Source organism: Camelina sativa, chromosome 18, assembly GCF_000633955.1.
Source record: "Camelina sativa cultivar DH55 chromosome 18, Cs, whole genome shotgun sequence".
In the NCBI taxonomy this organism is placed as follows: domain Eukaryota; kingdom Viridiplantae; phylum Streptophyta; class Magnoliopsida; order Brassicales; family Brassicaceae; genus Camelina; species Camelina sativa.
The window spans coordinates 17,496,768-17,523,440 of record NC_025702.1 but is presented as its reverse complement, the minus strand read 5'-3'; the positions used below and the strand labels follow the sequence as shown (position 1 = coordinate 17,523,440).

The 26,673-nt window shown below is 37.2% G+C and overlaps 8 protein-coding genes across 14 annotated transcripts; 2 read left to right on the top strand and 6 right to left on the bottom strand.

Moving 5' to 3' along the window:
• Nucleotides 693-4,371, top strand: LOC104762235 (heparanase-like protein 2). The gene is made up of 10 exons (XM_010485487.2): nt 693-775; nt 1,706-1,964; nt 2,075-2,111; nt 2,191-2,374; nt 2,461-2,609; nt 2,763-2,996; nt 3,074-3,263; nt 3,335-3,460; nt 3,557-3,656; nt 3,733-4,371. The coding sequence occupies exons 2-10, from the start codon at nt 1,749-1,751 to the stop codon at nt 4,114-4,116; spliced, it is 1,620 nt and encodes a 539-aa protein (XP_010483789.1). The 5' UTR covers nt 693-775; nt 1,706-1,748; the 3' UTR covers nt 4,117-4,371.
• On the bottom strand, nt 4,221-6,984 carry LOC104762237 (probable leucine-rich repeat receptor-like protein kinase At1g35710). The gene is made up of 11 exons (XM_010485488.2): nt 6,825-6,984; nt 6,346-6,493; nt 6,177-6,248; nt 5,926-5,997; nt 5,640-5,711; nt 5,411-5,554; nt 5,226-5,306; nt 5,054-5,125; nt 4,880-4,951; nt 4,701-4,772; nt 4,221-4,553 (listed from the first exon to the last, which is right to left on the bottom strand). Exons 1-11 carry the CDS (start codon nt 6,907-6,909, stop codon nt 4,463-4,465), a joined length of 981 nt encoding a protein of 326 aa, XP_010483790.1. The 5' UTR covers nt 6,910-6,984; the 3' UTR covers nt 4,221-4,462.
• Nucleotides 7,454-9,400, bottom strand: LOC104762234 (26S proteasome non-ATPase regulatory subunit 10-like). The gene is made up of 2 exons (XM_010485486.2): nt 9,204-9,400; nt 7,454-8,717 (listed from the first exon to the last, which is right to left on the bottom strand). Exon 2 carries the CDS (start codon nt 8,141-8,143, stop codon nt 7,622-7,624), a length of 522 nt encoding a protein of 173 aa, XP_010483788.1. The 5' UTR covers nt 8,144-8,717; nt 9,204-9,400; the 3' UTR covers nt 7,454-7,621.
• On the top strand, nt 9,585-11,209 carry LOC104762231 (LYR motif-containing protein 4-like). The gene is made up of 3 exons (XM_019240532.1): nt 9,585-9,706; nt 10,235-10,543; nt 10,762-11,209. Exon 2 carries the CDS (start codon nt 10,282-10,284, stop codon nt 10,537-10,539), a length of 258 nt encoding a protein of 85 aa, XP_019096077.1. The 5' UTR covers nt 9,585-9,706; nt 10,235-10,281; the 3' UTR covers nt 10,540-10,543; nt 10,762-11,209.
• On the bottom strand, nt 11,037-13,232 carry LOC104762232 (SNAP25 homologous protein SNAP33). Of its 3 annotated transcripts, none has more exons than XM_010485485.2 (5): nt 13,009-13,232; nt 12,124-12,653; nt 11,911-12,004; nt 11,685-11,815; nt 11,037-11,448 (listed from the first exon to the last, which is right to left on the bottom strand). In XM_010485485.2, exons 2-5 carry the CDS (start codon nt 12,607-12,609, stop codon nt 11,251-11,253), a joined length of 909 nt encoding a protein of 302 aa, XP_010483787.1. In that variant the 5' UTR covers nt 12,610-12,653; nt 13,009-13,232; the 3' UTR covers nt 11,037-11,250. The 3 variants fall into 3 exon arrangements, with proteins under 3 accessions (XP_010483787.1, XP_010483785.1, XP_010483786.1); XM_010485483.2 differs by having other exon boundaries at nt 12,124-12,658; nt 13,009-13,231; XM_010485484.2 differs by lacking the exon at nt 13,009-13,232 and adding an exon at nt 12,947-12,964 and having other exon boundaries at nt 12,124-12,658.
• LOC104762230 (lamin-B2-like) lies at nt 14,267-16,644 on the bottom strand. Of its 3 annotated transcripts, XR_002036495.1 has the most exons (7): nt 16,464-16,644; nt 16,008-16,110; nt 15,331-15,928; nt 15,124-15,244; nt 14,869-15,036; nt 14,659-14,777; nt 14,267-14,503 (listed from the first exon to the last, which is right to left on the bottom strand). XR_002036495.1 is itself a non-coding variant. In XM_010485482.2 (6 exons), the coding sequence occupies exons 2-6, from the start codon at nt 16,042-16,044 to the stop codon at nt 14,721-14,723; spliced, it is 981 nt and encodes a 326-aa protein (XP_010483784.1). In that variant the 5' UTR covers nt 16,045-16,110; nt 16,464-16,644; the 3' UTR covers nt 14,267-14,720. The 3 variants fall into 3 exon arrangements, 2 of the variants coding, with proteins under 2 accessions (XP_010483784.1, XP_019095831.1); XM_010485482.2 differs by having other exon boundaries at nt 14,267-14,777; XM_019240286.1 differs by having other exon boundaries at nt 14,267-14,777; nt 16,461-16,637.
• LOC104762229 lies at nt 16,883-22,215 on the bottom strand. Of its 3 annotated transcripts, none has more exons than XM_019240559.1 (12): nt 21,751-22,215; nt 20,746-21,479; nt 20,271-20,660; nt 20,020-20,166; nt 19,861-19,915; nt 19,050-19,186; nt 18,794-18,946; nt 18,361-18,650; nt 18,180-18,273; nt 17,722-18,051; nt 17,360-17,643; nt 16,883-17,254 (listed from the first exon to the last, which is right to left on the bottom strand). In XM_019240559.1, exons 1-12 carry the CDS (start codon nt 21,992-21,994, stop codon nt 17,023-17,025), a joined length of 3,090 nt encoding a protein of 1,029 aa, XP_019096104.1. In that variant the 5' UTR covers nt 21,995-22,215; the 3' UTR covers nt 16,883-17,022. The 3 variants fall into 3 exon arrangements, with proteins under 3 accessions (XP_019096104.1, XP_019096103.1, XP_019096105.1); XM_019240558.1 differs by having other exon boundaries at nt 19,050-19,193; nt 19,868-19,915; XM_019240560.1 differs by having other exon boundaries at nt 17,360-17,640; nt 19,050-19,193; nt 19,868-19,915.
• LOC104763618 (meiosis arrest female protein 1 homolog) lies at nt 23,980-26,215 on the bottom strand. The gene is made up of 3 exons (XM_019240128.1): nt 25,891-26,215; nt 25,338-25,723; nt 23,980-24,096 (listed from the first exon to the last, which is right to left on the bottom strand). The coding sequence occupies exons 1-3, from the start codon at nt 26,213-26,215 to the stop codon at nt 23,980-23,982; spliced, it is 828 nt and encodes a 275-aa protein (XP_019095673.1).

The following is a 26,673-nucleotide window of genomic DNA, read 5'->3' as shown; positions in this document are numbered from 1 at the left end:
ATCTGTAAATGACTGAATGATTAACTTACCACAAGTCTTAAAACTTCAGGTTTTGTCTTCAACATCAATAACTTGGGTCGGGCCGGGACCGGGAGAGCATGTAGAAAACGTCTACGGTGATCAATCGTAATTAAGTATTAGCTAGTTTATTTATTTTTATTATGGGGCGTGTAATGTAACCAAGTCATTGGTCCTTGGAACTTCGATTAGATCCCTCCACCTCTGGGCGTTGGATGTGTGGTGGATATAAAGATCATGTAGACCGGTGTAGACTGGATCCTCTCTCAAGAGCTGCTCAAAGATACCTTCCACCCACAGCCACAGGCTCCTACTTATCTCCTTGATCTTGATTTGGGTGGTTTCAAACTTTCAAACTATGTAACGTTTTGTTGTTGACTTGTTGTATGTGGTTCGTTTCTGCTCTGTTTTCTTTTTGTTTGGCACTGTTATAAACTTGTAACCGGTATCTATTAATTCGCACTAAATTAAAATCTGGTACACTTTCGGTTTTGGTAGAAACGGTTTAACCAGACCGATCACGATTTTATTATTAAACGAACTTTAAAGAAGAAGATACGATAATTAGAGAGACTCTCTCTAATGAAGTGTTGCCAACGCCAAGAACAAAAAAACATCTCCCCCTCTCTCTCTGCTTTTGAGTTCCCCCAGCCACTAATNTTTTTTTTTTTTTTTTTTTTTTTTTTTTTTTTTTTTTTTTTTTTTTTAACTTCAGACTTGGCTTTTTGTTTCTCTACATGGATGCTGGATTCTAAAGGTCAGTTTCTATTCTGAGTTTAGTTTGATTTTGCTCTATATGTATATCTCAATCAAATTAACCATACAGTATCTCTCTTTCAAGCTCCAGATTTTTTTTTTATTATATCTAGAGACTACATGAAACTGATTTAATTATGATGATGAAGGTTAACTAATAGATTAAAAGTTAGAAAATTACGTGGTTGACTTGATATTGACTTGTGCCATCGTCTTCATTGAGAGACTAACTTGCGTTTTGTGTTTTGTCTTATTCCAAACCCAGAAATAAAAAAATTCTTATAAAGTTTCAGAGACTATTTCTTTATTAAAAATTAAATATTAGTAATGATTATATCACCAAAAAAGGTCAACTAAAGTAATGCTCTTTGCCATGCGTGCCTCTGAGTGAGTCCTGACAACAACATTTTGACTAATCTTAATGTAATTAATTAAGTATTGGCTAAATCTTACTGTAGTAGTCATTAAGAAATATACCAATATTAACAATCAAATTTTGCTAATTCACGGTGAAGTATATCACATATAACATGCAAATTTCAAACTCTAACAAATGTTTACTTTTCAACTCTAAAATTTGAATGAGTTTAATGATATAGAATGTGATGAGAGTTTAGTTATGGAAGAATTAATAGAGTATAGAGATACATTTATATAGGGAATGAATTAACATATAGAATCATACAATATAATGGAATCATACAATATATATATATACAAATCTCTATAATATATTTAGAATATCTTCTTTGATCATTATGATTTCTAGATCCTTAGCCTCCAAGTACTTCTCAAGGAACTTTCCATAATAATTTCCGGTTTCCTTTGGCATCTTCCTCTTCTGTATTTTATCTTGGCTATATTTTTCCATTTTCTTGTAACAGTACTTCGTTACCATTTCTCAACTGGTTCCTACTGGTTTCTCTTACAGATCAAAACATAATCAAAGCCTGAGGCTCAAACAAACCAATAAAATGGGCTACAACGTTGTGCTCTGGAGTTATATGCTTCTTCTACTTCTCGTTACTTTTGCTAGCGCCAACATGGAACGAGCCATCATGGTTATAGACGGTGCACGTCGAATCGCTGAGACCGATGATAATTTTGTCTGCGCAACGCTTGATTGGTGGCCACCTGAAAAATGCAACTACGATCAGTGTCCTTGGGGTTACGCCTCTCTCATCAATGTGGTATATATATAAAAACACCTTTGAGCTTTTTGACCCCTTAAAAATTAATCACTTCATCTTTTGGCTAAAAAAGTAAACTCTTCTTTCTTTAATCTTTTGAATGATCACAGAACTTATCATCTCCTCTTCTTGCTAAAGCTATTCAAGGTTTGTGACCTCTATCACACAAACCGATATTTGATTCTCTTAAGACTTTTATTCACTGATATCTTCTGACTGTTTTTAGCTTTTAGGACGTTGAGGATAAGAATAGGTGGCTCCTTGCAAGATCAAGTGATTTACGACGTAGGAGACCTGAAGACTCCTTGCACTCAGTTCAAGAAGACTGACGACGGTTTGTTCGGATTCTCTAAAGGATGTTTGTATATGAATCGCTGGGACGAACTTAACCATTTCTTCAACGCAACCGGGTAAGCATGTCATCCTTCCTTACTATATATGGTGGTTCTATGTGGCCTATCCCACAATGAACTAATTCTTAACTATAAATCCGCAGAGCTATTGTGACGTTCGGTTTGAACGCTCTGTATGGGAGAGATAAACTCGGCGGAAACGCGTGGGGAGGAGATTGGGATCATATTAACACTCAGGATTTCATGAACTACACAGTCTCAAAGGGTTATGCTATAGACTCGTGGGAGTTTGGTAAATAAAACTGCTACATCTCTCTTTTCTTCCCTCTGCTCAGTCTCTTGGCTATGTGCTTACAACAACTCCAAAACCAATTAGTGTTTGTCCCTTCACACTTCTGATGTGGGATCCTCACGTTAGTGTTCTTTCTTTCTTCTTCTTGACTAGGTAATGAGCTTAGTGGAAGAGGGATGGGTGCTAGCGTGAGTGTAGAGCTTTATGGGAAAGACTTGATTGTACTGAAAGATGTAATCAATAACGTTTACAAGGATTCTCAGACCAAACCTTTGGTTGTAGCTCCAGGTGGATTCTATGAAGAAAAATGGTACTCAGAGCTTCTTCGGCTCTCTGGACCCGGTGTTCTTGATATCCTGACTCATCATATATACAATCTTGGTCCAGGTCTGCATAAGAAAATAAATCAATCTTTGTAGCATTACTACACAATGATGAGTTTTATATTTAACAGAGTGTTGCAGGGAATGATCCTAAGCTAGTGAATAGGATACTAGATCCAAATTACTTGAGCGGGATCTCAGGAACATTCGCGAATGTTAACCAAACAATCCAAGAACATGGACCTTGGGCTGCTGCTTGGGTTGGAGAAGCCGGTGGAGCCTTTAACAGTGGTGGCCGTCAGGTTTCAGAGACATTCATTAACAGCTTCTGGTAAGATAACCAAAATTTTCACATTCCATGTTTTCTCGGTTCTAACTGACAAAACGAACTCTGATCCTAAGGTACTTAGATCAGCTCGGTATGTCCGCCAAGCATAATACCAAAGTATACTGCAGACAAGCTTTGGTCGGAGGTTTCTACGGTCTGCTCGAAAAGGAAACGTTTGTTCCCAATCCAGATTACTACAGGCAAGTACATAAACCATAAACCACAACTCCTAAACCAACATAATTACTATAGGCAAGTCATAACATAAACTTCTTGATCTCGCAAAATTTGACCAGCGCACTTCTTTGGCATCGTTTGATGGGTAAAGGCGTTCTAGACGTTCAGACAAATGCCTCGGAGTATCTACGAGCCTACGTTCATTGCTCCAAGGGAAGAGTGAGTGTATATCTCTCTGTCCTTATATCATCCTCTAGTTTGGTTTTGTAACTGCTGAATCTATCTATCATTTCAGACGGGTATAACGCTTCTTCTGATTAATCTGAGTAAGCAAACAACATTTACGGTCGGAGTCAGCAATGGCGTGAAGGTTGTTTTGCAAGCAGAATCGATGAAGAGGAAATCCTTGTTGGAAACAATCAAGAGCAAGGTTTCTTGGGTCGGAAACAAAGCTTCTGATGGATATTTGAACAGAGAAGAGTATCACTTGAGTCCACAAGATGGTGTTTTGCGCAGCAAGATAATGCTCTTGAACGGTAACCCGTTGGTACCTACAGCCACGGGAGATATCCCAGACCTTAAACCAGCCCGGCACGGCGTGAAATCTCCGGTTTATGTCAACCCGTTGTCGATCTCATTCATAGTGTTGCCTACCTTTGATGCTCTTGCCTGTTCTTGAAGAGAATTTTTATTGGTAAAATTCAAACATTGAAGAACACTATTCGTCCCAAAAGAAAAAGGAAAATAAAGAAGAGACTGTAAATTTCTTAGCAATTGTATGTATTATCTAATGACTTCTATTGTATTATTCCAATCTAATCATTTGATTAAGGAGAAATATAGATTAGTGGAATGTGTCTAACTATACAATATAGAGATAAAAACTTGTAGTCTTGCTTTCTTTTCACTTTCAAAAATCAAAAGACCATACAAAGATAATAGTAGTGGAGAGGACTAAATTGGAACCATTTCTAGGTAGTTCTCTGACACGTTTTCTCGAGAACCTTCTAGATTCTTCTATCCGATCACACGGCAAAATCGGCATCAGAAACTTCTAGAACTTTGTGGGTACCAATTGGGTTCACGCCTGCCTTGAACATGTTGCCTTCAATGTACCTGCAACATCAAATCATTGTCAGAGTGGATATTTAAGTAAGAAAAACTTCAACATTTCACACAAGTGTTTTACATTGTTCAAATTCTTATAATGTTTTGTCTGCGTAAAGCTTTGTTGTACCATAGGAAAATTGGGTGAGAACTCACATTTCTTTGAGGAATGGGTGCTTGTAGAATGCATCTGGGATTCTCCCGCTAAATTGGTTGTGATCAAGGTACCTAGTTTCATCAACAATCATGATCCCATGAGAATGCATGTTTCCTCTTAGATAGTAAACAAATCAGAGACAACGAGAAAGATCAGCAATTCTATCACAATGACTTACAAGTAAGTCAGTTTGGGAATATGAGCAATTGCAAAAGGAATGTTTCCTATGAATTTGTTGTAGGACAGGTACCTGCAAAACAAATTAAACGGAGATCAGAGACCTCCCAACACAGTTTACTGCAGATGACTTGGAGAATAAATTTTCAGTTATTGAGCAGTGTAGAATGCTTACACAATCTCTAAGTTTGTCAGATTTGATAGTTGAGCAGGGATCCCTCCACTCAAATAGTTATTATTCAAGTACCTAAAGAATCGAGATTTTAAAAAGAGAACTCGTTGTATATAATATGTTAGATCAAAATGAAAGAGAGAACCCCAAGGGAGGATCCTGAAGGGATGCTTACAAGTTGCGAAGAGATGGGAAACTTCCATCAAAACGGATGAGCTCCCGTATAGTCCCAACCAGATGGTTGTTACCAACATCTCTGGAAAATAATTGGACACACACCAAACCAGGTCTCAGTAAAGGCAAAGGAAAGTAATAATAAAAGACACAAACTTTACGTAGAATATGGCATTTGGTGTTTACAGGTGGCGGAGATTTTGCAGCGTGCCTAGTTCTGCAGGGATTCTACCAATGAGACGGTTTTCTTGAAGATATAGATACCGAAGCTCGGGAAGAGCAGCCAGTTCCTTAGGAATTTCTCCCTTGAAGCTATTGAAGCTCAAGTACCTTTAAGATACAAAAGTAATCATGATTAATATGGATACAGATGGATAACCAATAGAAGCTACGAAAGAAACACAAAGGTACTCACAAATGGGTTAGTCTCTTCAGCTCTCCAATCTCTGGGGGAATCACATCTTGTAGTTTATTCCACCTCAAGTTTCTAAAGGTAAGAAACAGAGTGAATGGTTAGGTGAAGTATTTGGGAACATGAGCATGATATGATGATACAACTAACACAATCCTGTCACAGAATTTCACAGTTCAAAGCTGTGTTTCTGAAGAAAATTGGATACTGTTTCCCAGAGCAGTGTATTGAGATAAAATGAAAAAGACAGTAAATTAACAATCTATTCGTAAGAGCACAAGGAACATACAGTACTTTCAGCCGTTTCAGTCTTCCAATTTGTGGAGGGATTGGACCAGTCAACTTGTTGTTATGTAGATCCCTGAAAAACCAAACAAAAAAAAAACCATCTTCAATTTTACCCTCTCAAACAGTAACGCACTAAAGAATTCCTAGGCAATGCACAACAATCACAAAACTAGGTCGCAGATAGCTATTTCAAAGAGTTGTTACATAGATCTACCTAATCACTCATTTCAAAGGTTTTAGAAAGTAACTTACAGTCTAGTCAAATCCAAAAGATTAGTTACTGCAATGGGGAAAGGTCCAACAATCGAAACGGCATAAACTTCTCTGCAAAATCAGACAGATCAGGTAAATTAGTTCATAGAAGCAAATCAGGTTGATGATACAGAAGAAAACACAGAGGTGAGAAGAAACAAGAACATACAATTCAGTGACAACCCTATAGTCTCCTTGTGTAGAACAGGTGACACCAGACCAAGGTGGAAGGTCTCCATCTCCACAAGGATCATCACCGACCCATGAATACACCACTCTCCATCCCAAAGAGGCTTTGATTTCATTCAAAGCTTTCACTGTGCAGAGGATGAAACACAGATCAACGTTGAGGATGAGCTTATATAAGATACAGTAGTATCTAACTACACCATGAAGCTAACACAAATCTCATCAGATCCAATCATTGTTCACACATAATTCTCTCTAAATTTGAGCTCAGCTTGGATTAGAAACAGAGAAAAGAATCGAACTTTCGTGCTAAATCATGAAACTGATAAGAGATAGAACAAATCTTGATAATGGGTATCTTCCAAATACGTGAAGATTTAAAATATCAATCAATCAATCAAAGAAAGATCTCGATCCATAGATATACAAAACCAGACGGTGATACAAAGCAGAACTTACCATCTCGCTTCAACGTCTTGGAGTGAGCAAGAGCAAACAAGAGTGAGAACACACAGATCAGAAGTAGCTCACAGCGAGAAGCCATGGTTTTTTTTTTTTTTTTTTGCTTAAACAGCCCAAAGTGGGAAAAAGAGGAAAAACGGATCTAAGAAGAGAGCGAAATTAAAAAAAAAAAGACATTTTTATTTTTCTCTGCCTAATATCAGATTCGTAAACCGAATACGTGTGTTCTAACCCGCTTCTCACCGACGGGTCTGGTGGCGACCCGGATTTTTCTTGTCAAATCTTCTGTGTAAAAAATTATAATAAGCTCACTCGTTTTGTTTCCCCAATTGTTACTTACAGAAGAAACTTAATTATAAGAATGTAGAAGTAATTTGTTTCCCCAATTAGTTAAACATGTCGTAAGACACAAATGACACTTTAAGCTCTCGAAGTTGAATCTTTAACACTCAGGTTAATATGATTCACCAATAAAACTAAGATTCAACTTCGCATCGTCAAAATTTTTAATTTACCTGAATAAAACTAACCGATAATTTTCAGCCTCAGTGATACTGATGAGATAATTTCCGGTTAACTCATAATTGGTTGATCCAACCAAGCTTAAAATAAAAAAGTCTGATAAGTAAAGTTCGCAAACTGAAGATAACACACAAAAGAAGATTACATTATTGTAAGACAAGGCTCCGCAGTTTCAATGTTTCATTTATAAGATCAAACACAAAACCATAACATTTCTGACAAGTGTCTCAACTAGAGAGAAAAACAAAACACACCAAGAAACAACAAGAAGTTCAGTTCTCAGAACTGGAAGATGTGTCTCCACCAGATGAAGAAGACTCGCTGTTAAGCTTCTTCATTTCCTCGTACGCCCATTCAAGCCCGTGACAGTAATGCACCGGCGGATTAAACCTTGTATCACTTATATCATCTGCTAAGAAGGCACCATTCTCCACCAGAAACTTGACCGCTTCTCTCTTCCGCTCTTTGGCCGCAGCGTGGAGAGGGGTCCACCCGCACGAGCCCCATGTTTTGGCATCGATGTTGGCCCCACGTTCAAGGAGCAAATCCATGACTTCTATGTGACCTCCCTCAGCTGCAAGGTGAAGCGCACTCACACCTTTTGATTTCGGTCCCCATGCTAGAGCGTTCACATCCATCCCTTGGTCGAGAAGCTGTTTCACGGATTTCAGATCGCCTTTTCTGGCTTTGATGTGGAGCGGATTCCAGCCTCTGTCATCGACATTTGATCTGGGAGATCGGCGTCTAAATGAATTACGCCTGAGAGAGAATGCAGCCGGCTGTTCTTCGAGCATTTTTGGGTCTGAGCTACAGCTAGCTAAACAAGAACAAGCTTCGAAAGTAGGATACGGATCTATGTAGGACTAAGAGACTCGGGTAGAAACTAATCAAAACGGGAATTCCAAAAGAACTCAGCCAGCAGTATAAACTTATTCTATGAGGGGACAGATTTACATGATATTGGTGTAAACCTCTCTCACCCAAGAATGTCTAAAGAAGGTACTACTTCAGGGCCAGGCTAAGGATGATTTGCAACACCACTATTCAGACTAAGACACCGTAAGAAAGCAGACTAGTAATGTAATTCAGTTGAAACAGAGCAACTCAATTTAACGGGAGGCAGATGAGTGATTGGCGATGCAGTAAGGGAAAGAAGGATTCAAACCAGGGCCGAAGACACTAAGCTTTCGAAGGATCGCAGATAAAGCCATAGACAGGGAAGAGAAAATGAGCATTACTTAGAAAGAACTTAAAAGCCTAATGATTGTGTAAAGCCGTAGTAGAGCACGACCACATTGATGAGACAGAGAAAACTCCAAATTACAGCCAAGAAAACAGTTGATGAGAGAACAATGATTTTAACCAAATCTGCCAACAAAAGAAAGAAGAGAAAACCAAAATTAGTGAAATTTACATGAACAAAAACAAATCACAGCACTTATAGATCAATCTTTCTGTAACAACACACCCCAGAGAGTTTTCAATCCAATTACGGCACTTCTATAGTCTTCTCATGTATCAAAAGTTTCACAAGATAAATCAATCGGATCAAGGGAAACTAAACAAGTAGAAATTGAAACATCAATCACCAATCAAAGCCATCCAATTCCAAAGGAACCTCCCTTTTTCTTTTTTTTCTTTTTTTTTTGTTCAAAAAAGGAACCTCCCAATTCAACACAAATCAGAACATATCTATTCCAACAAAACTGACGAGGCTAAATCATACGAATCCTAAAAATGAAATCGGAAACTAAACAGAGAGACAGAGACGACGAATCAAATTTCAAAGAAAGCAAATCAGTTTGACGCATACTGAATCGAAGGGATCGAAACAAAAACATGAGAGGAGCGTACCGTAACGAAGCGAGGAGATATGGTGAAGGAAGCTCAGAAACACAGATTTATCTTCTCGCCAGAGATCGGAGAATACAGAGTTTTTTTGTTTTTGTTTTTTTTTTTTGGCAGTAGGGTTTTTTTTCGTCGAGATAAGAAAGAATCGAAGGCGTGACAAGAGTCGGAAGAGATGATAGATAAATATCAGTTTTGTTTACTATTTGTTAACAATTATGCCAGCACATTCCTTCATTCACCTCTTAATAAAGAAACGCTTCTCGAACATATCGGCCCAATATTTTAGGCCCTATTAGTGCCTGGCCCATTTTATAACCGGTTCTTTTTTTTTTTACTCAAACCTAAAATTGATCCGGTTCTTAAAATCAGTTTCCCCGGTTCAGTTTTGGGTAACCTAGGTCTGTTGTCTATATACCCAAATCGTCCTGCAATCAAAAACCTTCCAACGGAGAACCTCAACGGCGAGCGAGCTCGGGAAATTTATACTCTCCGGCGATTTCAATTCGGTATTGTGTTATGTATTTCGAGCTCGCTATCATCAAATTCTATGCTTTTTGGTTTTACTATTGTTGAATTTGGTCATAACCTCTTGCGATTTCAGATGTATTATATTGGTTGTCGCTTCAAAAATTTATCCCATTTTAGTGAAGTTTATTGATTATCAAGTGCGGTTTTTATGGCTTTTTCGAAGTTTCTTCTTGAAGGGTTTGCTTTAGTTTATTGGTTCATTTGCAGATTTTTCCAAAAAAAACTATAGAGCTTATGTTTCTTAAGTGTTGGAATTGGTATCTCATACCCAAATCGGATTCCTGCTTATGAATTTTACTGGAATTGTATGATTATTAATGAATCTCCTCACTGTTTGAGAAAAATTTAGGTTCTTTTGCTTTTATAGATGATGTATCCAAAATCATTTTCACTGTCTTATGTATCTTTTATGTCAAAGTCTGTATCTTTAGCCCTTTATATTGACTCCTTCTTTCCCTTTTCGGCATTGCTAATCCTGTTAATGTATTCTTGTTAACTGGTTGCAGTTTAAGCAGGCTTCTGTATTATAAAGGGTTTAGTTTCCAATCTTGCAATGGTATCCAGAAGTGAAGTTCTCAGCCTCTGTCGTGCCATGCTTCGAGCGGGGCGTCAGTACCCTCATTACAACTTAAGGGAGTACACTAAGCGAAGGACCTTGGATGGCTTCCGCATGAACAACACTGACCAATCGAAGGTGAATGAGGCTTATGCTGAAGCTAAGGCACAACTTGTGGTTTTAGAGAGGTCTGTTAAGTTTCACTCCTTATATCCTCCCAAGACCAAGAACATCATGGAAGTCAAGCTTCAGTAGATGTGTACGTTTGTCATTTCAGTATCCTCCAAAGCTATTTGCTATGATTTGTCATCTTGGAACTACTTCACTTTAATTGGCTTGATAAGGTTTTGGCTACAATATGATTGATGAACTATTGATGTTTGTATTAGATTATTCATTACTCTATTCCTAGTTCCTTCCCAGCTATGAGAGATTGTCTACTTCTCATCATCTAGTCTTTGTGTTTTATGGCTTCAGACATTATACAAGTGAAGAAGTGAACATTGTTGAAGATATGTCTTGGATTGGAACTGAGAACGATGATGAGTTCCTGGCTTTTTTTGCTCTTCTTAATAATCTCATCTCACACGATTGTGCAGTTGTTGCATAACAAATGTTCCAACTTGTCTGGAGTTTCTGTATTCTTATATATGTCATATTTTAGCACTGATACTGGTAGGGTATAAATCTGTGATTCAAACACATTATATTTTATTTTCTTGAGAAATCTTTATGATACAGTCAGATAAAAGGATAGCAAAATTGCTTCTGTTTGAACAATAAGTTTTTTGTTTTGTTTTCTGCAATAAGATCAATTACAAACACAGGCAGTAATGTATATAACATGATAAGAACCTTTTCAGGTTAAAAGAACAAAGTCACAGATCAAACAAGAGAGGAATGAGTTCTACCAAAAAAAAAAAAACAAGAGAGGAATGAGTGTAATGAACATATAACTATGCTCATCTATTTTCCAAGCAAACGACGGCCGCGTTGATTTGATTGTTGCACTCTGAAGTTTAGTTCGTCAACATCATCATGAAGATGGTCAAGTCCTTTGTTCTGTTTCTCGATCTCACTTCCCATGTCAACAGCCATGTTCTTTAGCTCACCGAGTATATCACTCAAGTCTGAAAGACCGTCGTCTTGCTTAGCTTTTTCCATCTGTAATAAACGAGAGTATACATTTAGTGGTGTCAAAAAAGACAGTGTTCTACTCAAATAAATAAATAAGAATCTTGCTTTCAGTGTTCATCAGCGCCTCATGTTTGGATCTTTGCCCATTTGCATTACATGACCCCAAAATAGCGAGTTCATGCATCACTCATCTCAGATGCGGGAGAATAGTAATGTTCTTCTTTAAGGAAAAAATAAAAGAGAGGAAAGAGAAGAATACGAACCTCCACTCTCTGATAGGCATCAGCTGATTCGGGGAGCGGTTCTCGGGTTCTTGATTGTCCCTTGGGTGCTGGGTTCAGTCCCAGTTTTTCCCTTTTCTCTAAGTGGTTCACTCTTCTAGTTGGTGAGTGATCTGCGCAAAACACAGAATGGGAATCAGCAATTTTAGGTATAAGCAAAATAGCTGCAAGAAGAACTGAGAGATATCAATGAACAAAAGAAGCAAACCTCTGGTTATGATGGGACCATTAATAGGACGAGTCTTCTTTGGCTTCCAAGTCTTTGAAAACATGCCTCCAAGGCTTCCAAGAAGCTTCTCACCCTGAAAACCAAATAATCCAAATCAACATCTCATGTCTCCAGGTTTTCTTATCTAACACCAACCAACTAATATTGAATTTTCCATTTCACAACAAAGAAGTAGAAAGAAGAAAAACTCACTCGACTGAGATCATGATCAATTTCAACAGCTTTATGGTGAGTCCTAGTGATTTGCTCGCCCTGGTCGTGCAACATAACCAAAGTCCTGGTAGCATCTGACCTAATATCCTCGGCAACCTTCAAACAACCCTGAACAGATTTCGTAGTCTCTTCAGCCTTGTACACAGCATAACCCTCAAGCTCCTGAACAGACTGGTTATCGATACCACCAGAATCGCGGAAATTGTTCTTGTACTGGTATCTAGAGTTGGAAACCAACGACTGTTTTGATGAACCTCCTCTCTGAACCTCCCCACCATCAAAAGGGTTAGTCATATCAGCCAAAGAAGAAGGTTCAGAGGTAGTCCTCTTTGAAGGGTTAAGGGTGTGTTTGTTGTCTGACTCGTCATCAGAATCGAAAGGGTTAGGCTTGGAAGTCTTGTGATATCCAAGATCAACAGAGTTATGCTTTGGAAGCTTTGCAGGTGATTTCCTCAAACCAAACATTGTAAAAAAAAAAAATCACGGAACTTTTTGGTAACCTAATAAACCTTTCCTGCAGAAAAATAAAGTAGTCATCAGAATTTGATGCTTTTTGATTCTAACTTGTAAGCTAAGAGACTAGAGAGTAAAGACTTCAGATAACGATATTACGATACGATAAAGTCGATCCAATTCCCCCAAGTTGACGACATAAATAAATAAAAAGGAGTAAAGCAACAAGTTTTTAAAAAACAGTAACATCCCAAAGTTTGATTTCACTTCTTAAACCTAATTTTGGGTATAATCGCGAGCAAATGAAGTGGCGGACAAGTTCATCAAAAGAAACCCAAGATCTACTTACACAGATGGCGGCGAGGAAAATAAACAAACTAGAATTGAGAAGAAAGGAGATCGAAGCCTAACCTTTTGGTGAGAGAGAGAGAGAGAGAGAGAGAACTGAAGTTGGAGAAGAAGATTGAAGATTTGGGGGTTCTCTTAATGGATTGAAGAAAAAAGGACCAAATCAATGCGAAGAAGAAAGGGGAAAAAGGATTTAACGCGGAAACGACTATGGGGACGACCCAAAGAAATTGAGTTCTCCTTTGAGTCTTTTTTGGGTTTTTTTTTGTTGACAAATTTTTTATGATTTTGGAGTGCAGAAGAAAATTAAACAAATTGTGGATTTGATTTGATGAATCAATTAATTAATAAAATAAAATAAAATTTGTATTTCAAATACAAACGGTCATATATAATATTTTTTTTTTCTTTTTCTTTTTTGTTATTGCTATAGAAATGGGAAATCCTATAACTACTTTTCTAATAAAGCAATTTGGATCTTTTTAATTTTATCAGGACAATAAAAACAATAGAATTAAAAAAAAAAAACAATCTTATCGAGGACATAATTGTAGATAATTAATAAAGAGAGAAAGAGTCAGTTTTTCGTATATATTTCTCAATTACTGTTTCTTTTTTTTTTCAATAAAAAATGTACCAATATGGTTTAGTTTATAATTGCATGAGCCATCTCACTCGCAATTTCCTTTTCTCGACGTTTGGGGTAAGTTGTCAACTTTGCCAATCCAAAATTATAAGACCCTTCTTTGTTGAATTTGTCAATGAGAACATGTATATTATNTTTTTCCCCCCCCCCCCCCCCCCCCACAATATACTACTTGAACATTAAAAAAAAATTGTTTGACAGTATGTATATGCATATGATAGATAATGTATATATAGATATGATAGATAATGTATATATAGATATGATAGATAATGCCCATTTTATCATCATACTTCCCATGATAAAATATGAATCCAACTCAAAATAGCTCTTTTTACGTTTTGATCACAAGCCATGAACTATATAATTTGAGGTTTCTTTTGGATAATATACTTAAAGTCAGTCCTATTACAGCAAACAAAAAATGAACTTCAATAAAATTGCATTCAAGATTTTTTTACATGAGATGAATTTGGAATATGTTTCCTCTATTTTAGATTAAGTTGGAATAGGTTTTTTTTTCTTCTTAAAGTCAAGTTGGATTAGGTTAGACAACAAATCCACAAGTGTCTTGATTAACAATAAAGACAACAGGTTCCTTTCTCTTGACCCATTCATTTATCCCTGTGAGGCTGTGATGTAAATCATCAAAATAGGATTGCAAGACTTTGCATATTCATGACATGGAACAACTCTTATTAAAGATTTTTTTTTTTTTTACAAGAAAACAAGAAGAAAAAAAAGAATATTAAAAGTGATAAGAATGGACCATCAGATCAACTCGGCCCTATTGAACTCTGCTTACAACAGGCCCATCAAATAGAGTCCAACAAGCCAGTAGGAAGCTTCTTGGTCAACGATCATTGCCTTTCAGTTTCAACATTCTCTAGAGATTCATTCATCTCAATATCTCTGAATGTTGCTCAACGAAAAGCCACATGAAGAAGCAGTTTCACACTTTTAAAACTCAATTTCTATATATATACACAATCACAGAGATGAAATCTATATTCCAATCTCCCATTCAAATTGGATTATGTACACTTGAAATGTATACAAATTCGAACCTTATTAGCTTAAGGCTTCTCTGAGGCATTAACGGTGATTCCAAGTTTAAACCTTTGCTGTTCTATACGGCAGAAAGAGGTATTAAGCAAGTTGAGGACTTGTTCTTCTCTCTCTTGATCTTGACAAGAAAATGGCTATTTGTTAAGTTCCTTCACGATTCTCTCATGGCTCCAACCAAAAAAAGGAAAATATAACAAACAAGCAAGTACCTGTGCCTCTAGATTGGCTATTCTTTGTAATGATGCTTGTTCGATGCATGCACGCCGCTTGCATTCTTCCTCTAACGAACATGTCATTTTATATCTTAATTCAGCCATTTCTTGTGTTAAGTCCTCTGCTTCTTCCTTGGCCTTTAGTTTCTCTTCTTTCAACTCATCCTTAGGCATATCAAAATCATTTTGAAACTAGTTAGAACATATCTAATGCTGCAGAAAGGTTCATTCTAAAGATCATTTTGGTAATACCTTGAGCTCCCTTACAAGATCTTCATATTCACATATCTTTCTAGCCATATCCTCCATTTTGTCTCTCAGTTTCGCATCCTTGAAAATCCCTGCTTTCTTGATGATCTCATGGACACATTCTCTGTGAGACACGAAATCAGCAGAGCTCAAAAAACCGTGAATAGCTTGATTGGATGTATTTATTATAGGTCTTAAGCTGGAACCTACCGGGCTTCATCAGGTACTGGAAGCATGTGGTTCAATTCAGCAAAGAAACACTCTAAATTTACAGGCGATTCACTTTCACTTTCCCATCGTTCTTTAAACCTTTGACAATATTCTGCGATGTTCCTTTCAGAGGCTACACATCTCTCTCTCAGCACTTTGTTTTGCTTTTCTAAGCACTCAGCATTCTCTTGTGCCTCTCGAGACTTCAACTGTAGCTCCTTGACTATTTCTCTTAACTTCTCGTTTTCTTGGATGCTTTCTCCTTGAACTTTCTTAGCATCAAAGACTGCCTGCTCCAACGCTACTACATCAAGTTTCATGCTTTCTAACTCACACTGAGACTCCAATGTCAAGGATGAGATAGACTCCTCCAGCTTCTCAACAGAAAACCTAGACAAGTGTAGCTCAGTTTCTGTGCTCTCAAGTTCTTGCAACAACAATAGTTGCTCAGATTTTGACGTACACAACTCCTCCCTCAAAAATTGAACTTCTTCTTCCAAATTCCCTGATTCGTTTACTTTGACTTCAAGATCGAGCACACGTTCACTCAGGTAGTTCACTTCTAGGCCTCTGACATTTACTTGATCCCGCAAGTAATCTGCAAGACAAAGAAAAATGTCTTTAGCTCATAAAACATATGTCTAGACTTCAGTTTCATATATCAGAATCTCAATTACCAATCTCCTGGTAGCAATTCAACAATTCCTTCTCCATTGTCTGAATTCTTCTCTTATCTTCTAAACGAGATTCTGACAACGAATTCGCATTCAGTTCCAACCTCTGTGGTAAAAAAAAAGAAGATTAAATATACACAGAGGAACTGCAAATAAGCAAAGATTACGATTCATTAGCAACAAGAAATAGTTTTTACAAAAAAACAAAACTTTCGTCTTTTCTCAAATCTAATTAGATTGTAATTCAAAGCATAAGACTTTTCATATTACGTATGGAAACAAAAATCAAACGCAAGGACAAATGGTATATATACGCGGAATCAGTTGATGCACACATTCTGAGTGAATTAGCCAAGTTCAGCAATGGAGGACACTTTACTAATTACAGGAAAATAGAGCAAGATATATATTAAATTAAAATGGAAGAACAAAAGCAAAATCGTAGGCAAGCTTTACCACCTTCGCCGTGACTTGACCGGAGCAACGGAGCAAGTAACTCCCTCCGACCCTTTCAGTACCAAATGAAAGTAAAAGTATTATTTTTTGCTTTCTCTCTGCTTTATTTTGAACAAGAGAAGATCCGGGTTAATCGAGTCGGGTCGGGTCGGATAAGAAATCTGGGTGGCCCATATTAGCTGTAGTAGTGCTCTCTCTCTCTCTCTAATGGAGAGCTTATAATGCAATTTTTTGATGATACATTATTTACAGACAAACCGAAAATTCTGTTGGATTATCCCTGTCGTTATTTTCAATTTAATTGATAAACTTTACAACAATGCCTAAATTTATATTCTTTCAATTTTTTACAGGTTACTTTATAGATAAATAATACAGTATTAATCAGATTTTTAAATTTAAGAAAAACAGAAAATAATAAATAGAGCTGCAAACTTTTTTATATAGAAAAAAAAAACATTCATTGTTGACAACATAGCAATATTGTACTAGAAAATTAACTTCAAGTAGTTATAAATTTTCAACAATTCAAATACTATACTTAGATTTTTTTAACATTATTCTAGTTCTTTTTCCCCCACAGGCGAGTCCAAAAGCTATCTGCTTGTCCCTTACTCTCTTCCCTTTTGCTAGCCTCTCCAGGATGTTCCTTGCGTCCTGCACACACGTTTTCAAAATCCCGTGCTGTAGGTTTGGTTTTATGATTCAGCTCATAATCCAAATTCTTGGCCACATTCACATTTGGTGGTGGCAGTTCTACTCTCACAGCCACAGGAATCACATCCAAGCATCCTCTGTAACACAAGATCCAAGTAAATCAATTAGACAACACAGATATTGATCAAGATTCAAGACACCTTACATTTTATACAACTATATGGCTGATTGTTAGCTCTTACCTCGGTTCTTTAAGTATTCTAGACTCTCGTTTATGCTCAGTGAAGGCACGCTGCTCCATGTTCTCAGATACAGCGTGTCTCTCCTTTAAGTCCACTTTATCTTCAGGTGCCCCTCCAAACGCAAGATCATCGATCTTTACAATTGTGTGCTCTTCAATTTTTTCTGTTTCTTGATTGGTTTCTCCATGGATTGTCCCCGAGTCAACAGTGAACTGCTCCAATGGTTCTCTCGGTTTTTCTTGGTTGTATTCTTGTTGAGTTCTCCTTGAATTAACAAGTGCCTGCTACAGCGGTATTTCAGTTAAGGTATAATATATACTCCATCACAAAAGAAAACCAAATAGTTAAAATTATAAACTTGCCTCTGCTGGCTCCTTGACCATGGCAGAATGGTTCTGACTCTTCAGATGAGAATCAAAGGTGGTTTGGTTTTTAAATGGTACTTTCTTAGTTTGATCTCCATAATCTTTAGAGACCTTGGCTGGTCCCTTGGACATATTTGCTGCGTTCTTGGCTGATTGTAGTTCCAAGTTCTGTCTGTGTTTTTTCCCATAGGTGTGATTTGCATATGCAACCTTGCTGTTGCAGCTCATCTGGCAGACTTGGCACCACACAGGCTGCAAACCCTCTGGTTCCTTCATAGGTTTGGTTGAAACACTGAACTGAGCATCACCGCTGGCTACAAAGGCGACCTACATAAAGTAAATAGATAAAACAAGAAGTGAGCTGCCAGTACGGTAGTATGCTTTTGATACGGCCAGTGAGCTACATGTTGACAAAGATGACAAAGCTTAGATGTTGCTAATATTGCTTGGCTTACCATCACCTCCTTTCCCTTCTTCTCCACCTCCACTGAGTGCTCATTTGCTCTTTCGGACAGATTTATAGGCTTGACAATGCCATCAGAACATTCCCTATGATAATAGTTTGGAGAGTATTTTTTATAAGGATTTTTCATATTTGATATACTAAGCAAACAAACCCAAGTTGGAAAAATTTACCTTGCTTCTTTGAGTACTTCAAAATCAGATTTAAGGTCACCAGAGAAAACTTCTCCATTTGGAATCTGTTTGTTTAAAGTGTCTACCCGGTCTTTAGAACTTGGAAGACGTTCTTTTACACTGCTTTCTGAGGTGCCACAAATCTTTCTCAACTCTTCGTTTTGCTTCTCAAAGAACTTGGTATGCTCTTGAGTGTTTTCAGACTGCGACTGAGGTTCTGCAACTGTTTCTATTGGTTGAGCTTTTTCTCGGACATCTTTCTCTTCAATCTCCCTAGCATTGATGAGTTCCTGATCAAACAATATAAGTTTCATTATTTCTATATTTTATCATAGTTAAGAACTCACATTCTGCAAATATTACACTAAACTGGAAAATATTCAACGTTAATTAAAATCCCAAATTCACAAAATTACCAATAGTTAGAACTTACTTCTGATTGTTGCACCACGACAACATGCTTTTCAAAGCACTTGCTATTCACTTGAGCGTTTTGAGACTGCAACTGAGGCTCTGCAATTGTTTCTCTTGGTTGGTCCTTTTCACCGACACCTTTCTCTTCAAGCTTCTTAGAATCAATGATACCCTGATCCAACGGTATTATATCAAGCATATGTTTTACCAAACTGTAATTTTTTCTCAGTTTTTAAATTACTAAGTTCTCGAATACACAAAGGTAAGAAACTTGCCTTTGATTGATTCAGCTTGGCAGCGTGCTTCTGACCCCTTAGATGAGAATCAAAGACAATTTGACTCTGGCACCCCACATTGCACAAACGACAAAAGTGATTAGCATTTGCTTTAGGATGTACATTAATTTCTCTTGGTTGATCCTTTNCTTCTCAAAGAACTTGGTATGCTCTTGAGTGTTTTCAGACTGCGACTGAGGTTCTGCAACTGTTTCTATTGGTTGAGCTTTTTCTCGGACATCTTTCTCTTCAATCTCCCTAGCATTGATGAGTTCCTGATCAAACAATATAAGTTTCATTATTTCTATATTTTATCATAGTTAAGAACTCACATTCTGCAAATATTACACTAAACTGGAAAATATTCAACGTTAATTAAAATCCCAAATTCACAAAATTACCAATAGTTAGAACTTACTTCTGATTGTTGCACCACGACAACATGCTTTTCAAAGCACTTGCTATTCACTTGAGCGTTTTGAGACTGCAACTGAGGCTCTGCAATTGTTTCTCTTGGTTGGTCCTTTTCACCGACACCTTTCTCTTCAAGCTTCTTAGAATCAATGATACCCTGATCCAACGGTATTATATCAAGCATATGTTTTACCAAACTGTAATTTTTTCTCAGTTTTTAAATTACTAAGTTCTCGAATACACAAAGGTAAGAAACTTGCCTTTGATTGATTCAGCTTGGCAGCGTGCTTCTGACCCCTTAGATGAGAATCAAAGACAATTTGACTCTGGCACCCCACATTGCACAAACGACAAAAGTGATTAGCATTTGCTTTAGGATGTACATTAATTTCTCTTGGTTGATCCTTTTCTTCAACACCTTTATCTTGAAGCTTCTTAGAATCAATTAGTACCTGATACAAAGCTATTATATCAGCCCTATCTTTTACCAGACTGCCAACTTATCAATGTTAATTAAAATCCCATATTATAGAATAGCAAAAAGTTAGAAACTTACCTCTGATTGATTCGCCACTGAAACATGCTTCTCAAAGCCCTTAGTATTCTCTTGATCCTTTTGAGACTGCAACAGAGGCTCGGCAACACTTGGTTGATCCTTTTCTCCAACATCTTTCTCTTGAAGCTTCTTAGAATCAATGAGTGCCTTGAACAACGCGCTTTTAAATCAGGCTTATGTTTTGACAAGCTTATAATTTTCTATGCCTATAAATGCTTAAGTTTTCGAATAGCCAAGAGTTAGAAACTTGCCTCTGATTGACTCAGCATGTTAGTTGTATGCTTCTGACCCCTCAGATGAGAATCAAAGACAACTTGACTCTGGCACACCACATTGCACATAAGACAAGCGAAATCAGCGTTTACCTTAGCTCTACCTTCAACCGCCTGCTTATTTTTCTTATGTTTTGCTGGAACCTCCTTAGCAGGCTCAACTGGTCCCACCGAAATGTTTTTGGACTTGCCTGATTGCAGTTCCAAGTTGTTTCGGTGTCTTTTTCCATAGGTGTGCTTTTTATATGCATCATTGTTGGTGCAACTGATCTGGCAAACTTTGCACACCACAGGTTCCACAAGCGCCGCTTCTTGTGTGGGTTTGGCTGAAACACTGGCCAGCGCTCGGCGACTTTCTACGAAGGCAGGCTGCACAAAATAGGCAAACAAGTTAATTGTCTTTCCTTCTAGCTTCCAGAAAATATAGAACTAAACTTCAAGGAAAATGTGGTACATTGTTGAGGAGTGCGGTGAACTTTTCAGAGCTATCACATGGTCTGCTGGCAGTAACAGATTCACCTGTGGTGGCTCCTTTACCATTCTGGAGCATAATTCTTCTCGTCTCTTGAGGTGATCCTCTTGGGAAGTGGTTTTCTCTGGGTTTATGATCCTTAGCATCTCCAGCGTCAGACTTTGAATCACTTAGTTTGCTGGACTGAGCATGTTCAGAAACAGGATAGTTCGACACTTGATAATTAGAGACATAACAAAGTCCATTGTTGACAAATCGAGAGGAGTCACAGGTGGTTCCACTGCTATTTTCAAGCATGTTTCTTCTCGGCTCCTGACGTAATCCTCTCCGAACATGCTTTTCTCTGGTTTTGTTATTCTTCATGTCTCCAATCTCCGAGCTTGAATCAGTTGGTTTGCTGGACTGAGCTTCCTTAATAGAGACATTGCGACGTACATTGTTGAGGACGAGTAGAGAGGATTCAGCACTTGTAAGAGGAGGGCCACCGGAGGCTAGGGTTGTCCAGAGCCATACATCTTTAGCAGCAGCAACAAGAGGTGCAGAGGCCTGTGGAGGCTGAGCTAAAAGAATGTTATACCTTCTCATCCGTAGCTGGTGAAGAGCATTGGAGAAGTCCCTGTCACCAGAGATAAGCATAAAATTCGCTGGTGCGGCGTTGTCTACTGCCCAAAACAACATATCCACCAAAATCTTCTTATCGCTCGCATCTTTAGCACCTGTTCAAACAACCAAAACAACACAAACTCAATCTTATATATCCCAAACAAAAACTACCTAAATTGATCACAGTTTCCAAAGTCCATATAACCATTCTCCAATTCAATTGCTTGCATAGTAAAGTGAACATATCATCATCTAACAAGAACAGATCAATAAGGTAATAGTAACCAAAATTGTCACAAACTCAAACAAAACAAAAATCCCAATTCCAGGAAGAAGAAGAAAAAAAAAAACAAGAAAAGAGTCAAACTTGATGAGAAAAGAGACCTGCGGGGACATGATTAAGAGCAACACCAGTAGAAGAAAGAGCTTGTTGAACAGAGTGAGGGATGAGAGTGGTGTCACCATAAGCCGAAATCGAGACAGGTCCACAGTAATTCATCTTCAACAAAGCCGAACTCACATTCTGGGCAATCCTATGAGCATCCCAACCTTTGGGTACCTCACAATTCTCTATATCCCACCACACCGAAGTTTTGGCCTTCACGTAATCAGCCTCCGCCGTAGACATCGCCGGAGAAGGAGAAGACAAAGTAGTTCTACTAAGAAAAAAAAAATCACACTACTTTCTTTTTCCCGTATAGATACAAGTCGTCGGAGATCGGAGGGTTGGTAAGGTGATCTCTTACCTCTGAGTTTAAGTAAAGAAGTTATTACCACTTAAGTTCTTTCCATGTTGACGAAGAAACCTTTCGCTTTTCGCAAAGTCTGCTTTTTTTTTTTTTTTTTTTTTTTTTTTTTTTTATGTATTTTGTTTTTTTTCCTAACGATCGATAGTACACTTCTACGAGCAACTTTTAAATACTGTGCTATTTGGGTATTTTAATTGTTAAATCCACGTCAGCAATATGAAAACGCGCCAATCAAATCAGAAAAATCAGACATTGAGAAGATCAATGCTTCTTTAATGATAGCCGTTGTAACTTTGGAGGCCTGCAATAATCTCTCCTCCATCGGTAATTAGCGAAATATTAAGCAGAGTCTCATAATTGTTACTGGTAACGCTTTTTTAAAAGATAATTTTTTAGTAGCCTAGATGTATGCCTAAGCTGTAATGGCTTTTTATAAGTGAATGATTTTTCTTTTTCTAAGTTTTGTTAAGTCTATTCCAGAATAGCAATGTTTTATTATTATTGTAAAAGTACTTTTATAACTTATAATTACCGCAAAAGGACTATATCTATATAATATAAACTATAATTACCAAAATATACGTTGATACATAAACGTGCGACTCTTTAGTAATATAACCTTTCAACAAAAAGCTTCCTCTCAGCATTCATCAAAAAACAAAGATGAGTCTCAAAACCAAAAGTTATAAAAGTACTTTTACAATAATAATAAAACTTCTCTCAAATACCAAAAGTTAACTTGGCTCATCAGCTTCTTTATTCCAGCATCCCGATCCAAAAAACAAAGGTGAGACTCAAAACACTACCAGTTTAGCAAAATTTTATAAACTCTAATTGCATTAAAGGAGGACCATTAACGGATTCTGCGGACGCGCTTTCTTGAATTCCCGGCTTGATCTTNAAATGGTAGTAGTGCTCGTGAAAGCGAAGCTAAGGTCACCCTTAATTTCATTTTCTCTTATTTGCAGGAAAATTAGATATAGAATTATAGGACTGAAAAGAGTTTCTAACTTCCTCAAGTTACAAGTCAAGAACTAACGAGACCAAAACAACTCGAATTTGGTATGTCGTTTCGGTTTTCCCCAATATAAAAGAGAATTTGGGAATTTTTGTTTTGTTTTAAAATTATTAGATTTGAGACTATTAATGATTTGTTTTGTATATGTGTACGCAACTGCAGGGTGTTACAGTGTTACCTTTCTCAATTCATGCAAAGCCACACAGTTTTCTTTGGGAACCGAATCGGTCTTGCATGTGGTCTATTCTATCACGCTAACAACAGCGATCTCAAACTCTTTCCAATTATTATGATGTCTAATCAGGCGCCATTCTTGTAGAGTTGTATCGTAACCTTTTAAAACTAATAATCGGTTCTTATTAGTACATAATTATTTTATGTAATTACAAAATATAAATACAATAATATGTTACTGAAATAAAATTCAAATTTTATACCCAATTATTATAAATAGTGCCAATTTTAGAGTTAAAATTAACATATGTTAATGGATGCTGATTCAGATGACACTTGTTTAATGAGGTGGCATCGAAACGACGTCGTTTAATGAAGTGATTTTCTATTTTTTCAAAAATATGATCCACCTAGGATTCGAACCCACGACCTTTCAAGAAAACTTCTCCCAAATAACAAAAGTTATCAGCATGGCTCAGCTTCTTTTTTTTCGAGCATCCCGATCCAGAAAAACAAAGGTGAGACTCAAAAGACTACCAGTTTAGCAACTTTTACAAACTCTAATTGCATTTTCTTTCGCTCTAATATTAAAGGAGGACCATTAACGGATTCTGCGGACGCGCTTTCTTGAATTCCCGGCTTGATCTTCAAGTTTGTTCTGGTGCCTTGTCCCTAAGATGTGATTTTCATACCTTCACTGTTGTAACTCGTCTGGCAAACTCTGCACCATACATGCTTTGCTTCGGTTAAACCAGTGACATGAGAGCGTTCACCGGCTACTTGCACGAGCTACATAACCAAAAAAAAAAAAAAGTCAACTTACAATAAGGTTTCAGCTAAAGAGTACAGCAACAACTGTCAAATCTATCATCAACTTTATAAAAAAAAATGGTGCAGAGGCCTGTGGAGGCTGAGCTACAAGAGCTACAAGACTTAAGTTCTTTCCATGTTGACGAAGAAACCTTTCGCTTTTCGCAAAGTCTGCTTTTTTTTTCTTTTTCTTTTTTTATGTATTTTGTTTTTTTCTTACTATCGATAGTACACTTCTACGACTACGAGCAACTTTTAAATACTGTCTATTTGGATATTTTATTATTAAATCCACGTCAGCAAATTGAAAACGCGCCAATCAAATCAGAAGAATCAGACATTGAGAAGATAAAATGCTTCTTTATTAATAGCCGTTGTAAGTTGTAACTTTGGAGAGGCCTGCGATAATCTCTACTCCATCCGTAATTAGCGAAATATTTAAGCAGAGTCATAATTATATTACTAGTAACGCTCTCTTCATAATAATACCAATGTACATGCATGCCTAAAGCTGTTATGCTTTTAAGTAAAAATGGTCTAGTTTCCATTCCCAAGTTATTATGGGTCAGAACAGAATAGTAATGTTTACTAATTTTCAATCTCAGAAAATAATATTACGTTACAATTACCACACAAAACAAAATGAAAGAGGTTTGTAACTTCTGGTATCATTTTTACATAAAAATCTGAATGCTCCCGGAGCAAAAATCTATAGACCTCAAACCCCAAGTTAAAAAGAGATTCACAGACGCTTACTATTTACTTTCACAATCTAATTAAAGAAACAGATTAGCGAGTATTTGTGGCTTGACTTTTGAGTTTGTTTTTGTGTTTCCGCCCTGAGATATGACTTTGATACATAGCTTCGTTCGGGCTATGGACCTGGCATAGCTTACAGTACAGGTTTTTTGGTTTAGCCTCGGGTTTGATTACACCAATGACATTAGCGCACTGACAACAAAAGAATCAGTTAAGAAGAAAAAAAAAGGTTTTTCAGCTAAAGACTACAAACAACTCCCAAAACTATCATCAACATTTAAGTTAAAACATTAGTATTTGCAACATATAATTAATCTCCTTGAAGTGATCATCACCTTCACTTCATGAACTACCTATGAGTGAAAATGATTCCTAATGTGATCTCTAACTCTGTTCACGTTCAATAAACAAGCACACTGCACACACCAATAAAAAATACATAAGAGTATACATAGTTTTACCTTTTTCTTGTGCTCATTACTAGAGAGGTGGGAATTGAAATCAGCCAAGCTGCATTTTTCGCATGTAAAAGTAACACTGCATTTTTCGCAGGACTTCTCGCTCTTTTCGCTGTGCTTAGCTTGTTTAAGAACTTTAGAGGCAGAGACAGAACCAGCTGCAACTATGCTTCTCCAAAACCAAACCGTCTTTGCAGCTGCAATTAGAAAGGGAGATGCTTTCTCAGGTTGCGCCAGAAGAATGTTGTATTTTTTCATCCCTAGCTGGTGAAGAGCATAAGCAAAGTCTCTATCACCAGATATGAGCATTATTTTAGCAGGAGCTTTGTTTTCCATTGCCCACAATAACATGTCTACAAGGATCTTTTTGTCGCTCCCATCTTTAACCCCTGTTATATCATATCATCAAACTTCATTTAACTACACATTTTTAAATGTATACAAAACTAAAGATTTGAGATATTAAAATAGAGGCTATATATAGGTTTTATTATAAATCAAACAATTGCACATCTGATTAGAGATAATTAAAGAGAGAGATATTAGAGATTTTGACCCGGAGGAACGTGAATGAGGGACAAGGCGGTGGCGGAGAGAGACTGTTGTACAGAGGAAGACATTTTATTGGTATCACCATAGGCATAAATGGTGATCGGACCACAGTAGTTCCTTTCCAACAAAGCTGACTTAATGTTATGAGCAATGGCACTGCCATCACAACCTTTAGGTACCATGCAGTTTTCAAAGTCCCACCACACTGACGTTTTTGCTATTGCGAGCTCAGCCTCCATTGTTGCCGCTGTAGGTAGCCCAACAACGTTAAAGGACATTGGCTGCTGAACGGGATCGTTATTTGCGACACCGTTCATATCCCTGTGCATTTTACCCCTTGAAAATGGTAGTAGTGCTCGTGAAATCGAAGCTAATGTCATCCTTAATTTCATTTTCTCTTATTTGCAGGAAAATCAGATATAGAATTGTAGGACTGAAAGAGTTTCTAACTTCCTCAAGTTACAAGTCAAGAACTAACGAGACCAAAACAACTAGAATTTGATATGTCGTTTCGGTTCTCAATTCATGCAAAGCCACACAGTTTTCTTTGGGAACCGAACCGGTCTTGCATGTGGTTTATTCTATCACGCTAACAGCAGCGATTTCAAACTCTTTCCAATTATTATGATGTCTAATCAGGCGCCATTCTTGTATAGTTGTATCGTAACCTTTTAAAACTAATAATCGGTTCTTATTAGTACATAATTATTTTATGTAATTACAAAGTATGAATACAATAATATGTTAGTGGAAGGAAAGAAAACCATTTTAGACCTGTACAATTTTA

What these genes read in the sequence shown, in the direction of transcription:
- LOC104762235 (XM_010485487.2), top strand. Translation starts at nt 1,749, where the DNA reads ATGGGCTACAACGTTGTGCTCTGGAGTTATATGCTTCTTCTACTTCTC. An exon ending in TCTTGCTAAAGCTATTCAAG is followed by an intron (nt 2,112 to 2,190) that starts GTTTGTGACCTC and finishes GACTGTTTTTAG; the next exon opens with CTTTTAGGACGTTGAGGATA. An exon ending in TATAGACTCGTGGGAGTTTG is followed by an intron (nt 2,610 to 2,762) that starts GTAAATAAAACT and finishes CTTCTTGACTAG; the next exon opens with GTAATGAGCTTAGTGGAAGA.
- LOC104762237 (XM_010485488.2), bottom strand. Translation starts at nt 6,909, where the DNA reads ATGGCTTCTCGCTGTGAGCTACTTCTGATCTGTGTGTTCTCACTCTTG. An exon ending in CAAGACGTTGAAGCGAGATG is followed by an intron (nt 6,494 to 6,824) that starts GTAAGTTCTGCT and finishes TCCTCTGCACAG; the next exon opens with TGAAAGCTTTGAATGAAATC. An exon ending in CACCCATTCCTCAAAGAAAT is followed by an intron (nt 4,554 to 4,700) that starts GTGAGTTCTCAC and finishes TTGATGTTGCAG; the next exon opens with GTACATTGAAGGCAACATGT.
- LOC104762234 (XM_010485486.2), bottom strand. Translation starts at nt 8,143, where the DNA reads ATGCTCGAAGAACAGCCGGCTGCATTCTCTCTCAGGCGTAATTCATTT.
- LOC104762231 (XM_019240532.1), top strand. Translation starts at nt 10,282, where the DNA reads ATGGTATCCAGAAGTGAAGTTCTCAGCCTCTGTCGTGCCATGCTTCGA.
- LOC104762232 (XM_010485485.2), bottom strand. Translation starts at nt 12,609, where the DNA reads ATGTTTGGTTTGAGGAAATCACCTGCAAAGCTTCCAAAGCATAACTCT. An exon ending in TTGATCATGATCTCAGTCGA is followed by an intron (nt 12,005 to 12,123) that starts GTGAGTTTTTCT and finishes TTTGGTTTTCAG; the next exon opens with GGTGAGAAGCTTCTTGGAAG. An exon ending in ATGCCTATCAGAGAGTGGAG is followed by an intron (nt 11,449 to 11,684) that starts GTTCGTATTCTT and finishes CGTTTATTACAG; the next exon opens with ATGGAAAAAGCTAAGCAAGA.
- LOC104762230 (XM_010485482.2), bottom strand. Translation starts at nt 16,044, where the DNA reads ATGGAGAAGGAATTGTTGAATTGCTACCAGGAGATTG. An exon ending in GAATTGCTACCAGGAGATTG is followed by an intron (nt 15,929 to 16,007) that starts GTAATTGAGATT and finishes TTTGTCTTGCAG; the next exon opens with ATTACTTGCGGGATCAAGTA. An exon ending in ATCTTGTAAGGGAGCTCAAG is followed by an intron (nt 15,037 to 15,123) that starts GTATTACCAAAA and finishes GATATGCCTAAG; the next exon opens with GATGAGTTGAAAGAAGAGAA.
- LOC104762229 (XM_019240559.1), bottom strand. Translation starts at nt 21,994, where the DNA reads ATGTCTACGGCGGAGGCTGATTACGTGAAGGCCAAAACTTCGGTGTGG. An exon ending in TCACCGCACTCCTCAACAAT is followed by an intron (nt 20,661 to 20,745) that starts GTACCACATTTT and finishes TATTTTGTGCAG; the next exon opens with CCTGCCTTCGTAGAAAGTCG. An exon ending in GAAGTACTCAAAGAAGCAAG is followed by an intron (nt 18,274 to 18,360) that starts GTAAATTTTTCC and finishes CTATTATCATAG; the next exon opens with GGAATGTTCTGATGGCATTG.
- LOC104763618 (XM_019240128.1), bottom strand. Translation starts at nt 26,215, where the DNA reads ATGCACAGGGATATGAACGGTGTCGCAAATAACGATCCCGTTCAGCAG. An exon ending in CCTCATTCACGTTCCTCCGG is followed by an intron (nt 25,724 to 25,890) that starts GTCAAAATCTCT and finishes ATGATATAACAG; the next exon opens with GGGTTAAAGATGGGAGCGAC. An exon ending in GTAATGAGCACAAGAAAAAG is followed by an intron (nt 24,097 to 25,337) that starts GTAAAACTATGT and finishes TTGGTTATGTAG; the next exon opens with CTCGTGCAAGTAGCCGGTGA.